General features: G+C 33.1%; 1 protein-coding gene across 1 annotated transcript; it reads right to left on the reverse strand.

The window, feature by feature from the left end:
• Positions 1 to 1,297: 1,297 nt before the first annotated feature.
• Positions 1,298 to 6,255, reverse strand: LOC148310068 (uncharacterized). The gene is made up of 3 exons (XM_088259080.1): positions 5,894 to 6,255; positions 2,499 to 2,735; positions 1,298 to 1,951 (listed from the first exon to the last, which is right to left on the reverse strand). The coding sequence occupies exons 1-3, from the start codon at positions 6,240 to 6,242 to the stop codon at positions 1,680 to 1,682; spliced, it is 858 nt and encodes a 285-aa protein (XP_088115206.1). The 5' UTR covers positions 6,243 to 6,255; the 3' UTR covers positions 1,298 to 1,679.
• Between the last annotated feature and the right edge of the window lie 213 nt (positions 6,256 to 6,468).

The following is a 6,468-nucleotide window of genomic DNA, read 5'->3' on the forward strand; positions in this document are numbered from 1 at the left end:
GATGTAATGTAATCTGCAATTTGTAAATATAATGCCAATTTATATCGGTAATTTGTCACTATTTTGCCAATTTAGATCGGTAAATTGTCACTATCAAGCCTATTATGAATGGCAATTTGTAATTATCATGCCAATTAAGATCGGTAATTTGTAACTATAATGTCAATTTATATCGGTAATTTGTCACTATCTTGCCAATTTAGATCGGTAAATTGTCACTATCAAGCCTATTATGAATGGCTATTTGTAATTATCATGCCAATTAAGATCGGTAATTTGTAACTATCAGGCCAATTTATATCGGTAATTAGTAACTATCATGCCAATTCAGATCGGTAATATGTAACAATCTTGCCAATTTTTGATCGATAAATTATGAATGAATAATGTTCGGAAATTTAAACGATTACACGCCGACAAAATGCTATTTTGACTTAAAATAATTAAAACTAACCTTATTACTATTTTTATATAGACACTATACATATTTAATATTATTTATAAATACATTAATATAACATCTACTCATTTGGAAGCCCTAAGTGATATTGTGTTTCGACGAATATTCTTGGTTGCTATTCTTATCCTAGAAATAATAAGTAAAAATAAAAAAATAAAAACAAAATGGAAATAATGGAAAAATAAAACAATAAAAAAATTATAAAATAATTTTAATCAATGAAAAAATCATTTTAAAATGCCGTATCGTTACTGCATACAAAAATATATTTTTATATTTATATATATATATATATATATATATATATATATATATATATATATATATATATATATATATATATATATATATATATATATATATATATATATATATATATATATATATATATATATATATAGTTTTCAACAAATTTAAAGTGCACTAACGATACACCAATTATAATAAGAAATAAAAATAAACTCAACATCCAAAATTCAATTTAATATTAAAAATAAATGATTAACCTAAAAAAATCGGTAATAATAAAATATATATATATATTTTTTTAAATTTTATAAATATGATATATTTATTTATATATATTAATTGAAGTAATAGGGTGAATTATAATTAATTACGAAGATCTTTTTTCCAGCAATAGATTTGCCTTTTCAAAATCAACAAGGATTTATTAAACGATATATATGTATATATATATATTTATATATATATATATATATATATATATATATATATATATATATATATATATATATATATATATATATATATATATATATATATATATATATATATATATATACATTTTATGATTTATAAAACATATATTAAATATCTAAACTGATAGATATAAAAGCAAAGCTTACACACACGTAGCTAAATAATAGAGTTGGTTAGTGAATCTTCATGGATATTTATGCCAGGTCGCTATTGTAGAGAGATATATTCATTCTAGTAGTAAGAAAGATAAACTATGATAAATGACGACCGTAGCTAAATAATAAAGTTGGTTGGTGAATCTCTATGGATATTGGTGTCAATTCGCCGTTATAGAGAGATGTCTTCATGGCCTGGTGGTAAGATATTTATGGCTACCGTAAATAATAAAGTTGGTTAGTGAATCAATATGGATATTGGTGTCAAGTTGCCGTTATAGAGAGATGTCGTCATGACCTGGTGGTAGGATAGTTATGGCGACCGTAAATAATAAAGTTGGTTAGTGAATCTTCATGGACATCGGTGCCAGGTCGCAGTTGCAAGCGGCCCCTCCCTGGCCGTTCTTGCACTGGACCTTGCACCAAGCCAACCAGAAGTCCGAAGGGCTGGACATAGCCAGGGGATAGGACACGAAGCTGTCAGGCGTTGGACAGGCTGGACAGCCGTTCAGGTGGTAGCTCGACTCCGCATTGCAGAACTCGTCGCATACGGAAGACCAAGAGACGGGCTTGATGATGATGATGGTACTGTTGCAAGAGCACAGAGGATAACCTGGAAAAAAGGACTTATTTATATAACAAAATACTTACTAACTAACCATCACGCCCCTTCCCCGCAGGAGTAGGCAGAGATAATAGAATGCCACATCTTCTTTTCTCATCTTCTCCGTCTATGCAAAGATTCTTCGCTTCAAAACACTCTTCTTTTCATTCATCGATCACCTTGTGTAATACCACTTTTATAAACACTTATTCGTGACTACCGGTTTCGGAATAATCATTCCATCTTTTCCATTTTTGTCACGGTGTCCGCTCTGCTTTCGATCCTATATATCATGAAAGCCGGCACACAAGTTTTGGATATTATATATTATTGTTATATTCAACAGTACGGCTGTCCAAACTTAAAACACAGTATGGGACATTTTTTTTATAGTACGTTTTTTTGCGTTTTTGCACTAAGTAGAATCTAAAAGTCCAAAAATGCAAAAGAAAATACGTACTACAAAAAAATGTCGCTTACTGTGTTTTGAGTTTGGACAGCCGAGTAGATGGAAGCATCTGTAGCTTAAAGTAACGTCATAATTTTTCATCCTTACCTAATCCATTAGCGCAGAGTGTGGGACACACCTCAGACCTTGGCACCCCTGCAGCCTGAGGCGTCTCGGTAGTGGTCTTCGTCTCCTCGGTATTCTTGGGAGGTTCCACGCTGGCTCTGGTGGTGGTGGTGGTCTTCCAGCGTGTGATGGCCAACTTCTCAAACTCGGTCTTGTACTCCCCGAAGATGTCAGGGGTGGCCAGCTGGCAGGAAGACCCGCAAGGGTCTCCGCCGAGCCCTGAAACAGATATCTTGTTTCAATGTTTTGTAAAATCAATGTTTCGTAAAATCAATGTGTAGTAAAATCAATGTATCGTAAAATAAATGTTTCGTATAATCAATGTTTAGTAAAATCAATGTTTCGTATAATCAATGATTAGTAAAATCAATGTTTAGTAAAATCAATGTTTAGTGAAATTAATGTTTCGTATAATCAATGTTTAGTAAAATCAATGTTTTGTATAATCAATGTTTAATACAATCAATGTTTCGCATAACCAATGATTAGTAAAATCATTGTTTAGTAAAATCAATGTTTCGTATAAAAATGTTTTGTATAATCAATGTTTAGTAAATTCAATGTTTCGTAAAAGTAATGTTATTAAGTCATTACCAAACATTTCATTCATGTTAATAATGTCTTAATAAGACAAAACGCGTCACAATACACATCATTGCATATATTTAAATTAAAGTTGAATTCAATCCAATAACCGTGTTTAATTTTGGATCCCAAAAAAATTATACGGAATTCTCCCAACTGTACAATAAATAAGAAAATAAACATTCCTAATTTACCGCTAATGCTTATTTCGTTATTATTATTTTATTACATATCAATCTATTACATATCATTTTTTTCCTTTTTTTTGCAAAATACCGATAATTCAGTGCTACATGTTTTTTTCATTTAAACATGCTTCTTTTTTTCTTTTCTTTTAACGCTTATGTGCCCTATGAGCCGGTTCATAGGGCACTGCATTGTAGCGACGCAGTGTTATCTTGTTCGTTAATTTCATGAAGGTAAGGTACCAGTACCAGTCCAGGGTGATTGAATAAACGTTAGAGTGTTAAATCACTAATATTTATTTCTACCCCCCTGGGAATCGAACCCGGGACCTCCAGTGCGGTAGCTAAACACGCCAACCATGATACCACAGTGGCAAGCATGCTTCTTACCTAATGTTTTTTTATATGCTTTTTTATTTGCTGTATATTTTATTGGTTCATATTTTATATTTTGCCCTGTGTTTAATTATTGATTACTTTCTCACCTGTTTTTCAGCCTTATTAACGTTAATCCCATGTTCCAAAATGAGTCATGGAAATTACTCATCGAGAATATTATACATGTGACTTTTTTATGTAATACATTTAAAAATATTAAAAATACTTCCGAATTCATCATTTTTTGCCAATTCCATCTTTCACATCGTGTGTGTACTGGCAAAAGACGTTAACTCGAAAATATACAATTTCGACTAAGGTAATGATTCATATTATAAAGTTTTCATCATTCTATAAACTGGCAAAATACACTAAGTAGTTTGAAATGTCATATATATGTGGTTTTACAAGTAAAACCCTTATCCGCACCCCAATGGTGCATAGGGCACTGCATCATATAAACGCAGTGTTATCTTGATCGTTAACACATGAAGGAAAGGTGATCAGCCCTCCGCTTCAAGTACCAGTCCAGGGTAATATTGAATAAATATTAGAGTGAAAAAATCACTTATATTTATTTGACCCCCCCCCCCCCTGGGAATCGAACCCGGGATCTCCAGAACGGTAGCCGAGCGTGCTGATCACTACGGAGGCGGACAAGTTTTTTTACAAGTAAATTCAATTTTAAGTTTGATAGCGGGTATTTTATTCAGGCTAAGAGCTGTAATTTTTTTTAAACTCTCATCCGCACCTCAGTGGTGCATAGGGCACTGCATATAAACGCAGTGTTATCTTGATCGTTAACACATGAAGGAAAGGTGATCAGCCCTCCGCTTCAGGTACCAGTCCAGGGTGATACTGAATTAATATTAGAGTGAAAAAATCCCTTTTATTTATTTGACCCCTGAGAGCTGCAAATTATAAAGGTAAAATGTAAAGGGATTATTTAAACAGGAATTTTAGAGCTAATTTTTTTTGTTAATATCAATACGTTTATCGAGAATAAAAGTTAACAACATTTTGAGTGTGTCCAAATAATTACGATTATCTCCAATTATGGGAGTTATTTATCATATTGTCCGCCTGCGTAGTGTAATGGTCAGCACGCTCGGCTACCGTTCTGGAGGTCCCGGGTTCGATTCCCAAGGGGGGTAAAATAAATATAAGTGATTTTTTCACTGTCATATTTATTCAATATTACCCTGGACTGGTGGTACCTGAAGCGGAGGGCTGATCACCTTTCCTTCATGTGTAAACGATCAAGATAACACTGCGTTTATATGACGCAGTGCCCTATGCACCATTGGGGTGCGGATAAGGGTTTTATTTCTTATTGTTATTATTTATCATATTATAGACAGGTCATAAGCCCTGTAAAAGTCGAGACTTCAATCTTCTTTATCTTTTTTGAGATGTTAAAATGCACTCGTTTATGATTTTCCATTAAATTTAACTTAAAAAATAATACTTTATTGTAGCATCACTATATGTATATCTTATTATATTATATTATTTTTTGAGAACTCAACATAGATGAAGAATAATATGGATTATCTCCAATTACAGGAGTTATTTTCATATTATTTTTTTGACATCTCATCAGAGATGAAGAAGAATAGGGAAGTCTGGGCATTTACGGGGCTGACGACCGCCATAGGCTGGTTTAAGTGATCACTTTACACACGTGTAACATTCACCAATTGTACCCATTATTGACAACCACACTACTCAAATTCTTTGAGGTTCTATGTATATATATATGAACCAATTTAGAAACCTTGTTCTTGAATCACTAGAACTTCACTAGAGACATCTATTGGTGAGATGTCAACGCCAAGACTTCCATATTCTTCTTCATCTTTGATGAGATGTATAAAATGATAATAATAATAAGTAAGTAATAATAATTAAGATGTATGTAATTTAATTAAGATGTATGGATGTGAAGGAGGCGAGGAGTGTATGCCAGGACAGAAGAGTGTGGCGTTCCATCCTCTCTGCCTACCCCTGCGGGGAAACAGCGTGATGGTAGTAGTAGTAGTAGTAGTAGTAGTAGTAGAAAGTAATAATAATTTAATAAAGGTCTAAAATTATAATAATGTTGTATTCTATAGAACAGCATACATATTTAGCTCCCAATAAAATAACGCAATAAAAAATACAATAAAATATAGCAAAATAGAAAAAAATACACATAAAATCAACAAAAAATATATATATTTTACTCACCCGACTGACACAGGTCTTGGCACACTCGTGTCTTTTCACTGACTGAAGGCTCCCAGGCAGAATCACCCCTCAGCTTCCCCTTGGTTTGAGACAAATACACCCTCTGTATCATCCCTCTATTATACTCTACAGACAGCACAGTATCAGGGATGTCTTCAAACCCACCCCCGTCCCTGTCCTGCTCGTTGGATTCCCCAACCCTAGCTTCTATCTCCATCTCTCTCTCCCAGGCGTAAGGGCGGTTCGAGGGGTTTGCTATTGGTCGCTCTTTGGGGTGGGAGGCGTGGCCTGCGTTAACAACTGCGCAGGCGTATGACAACGTCAACAGCAGGACCAATTTCCACGTCATATCTGGATAATTGTATTTTCTGAAATTTATTTGTTTCTTTCAAGTTTAATGGGAAAATTTTCAGCTCAAAGCGCGATATAAATCATGCTAAATTGGAAAATGCCTTTTAAAACCATTATTATTAATTATTTTTGACACAGAATGCAAAGAAAATTTGTGTACGGTAAAAATCATAACATTTTAGGTTGGTCAAAATTCTGGTTTTCTATACTTGTTTTTAAATTTT

Source organism: Brachycentrus maculatus, unplaced genomic scaffold (genome assembly GCF_059751285.1).
Source record: "Brachycentrus maculatus isolate JH-2025_06_01 unplaced genomic scaffold, ASM5975128v1 h1tg000109l, whole genome shotgun sequence".
NCBI lineage: Eukaryota > Metazoa > Arthropoda > Insecta > Trichoptera > Brachycentridae > Brachycentrus > Brachycentrus maculatus.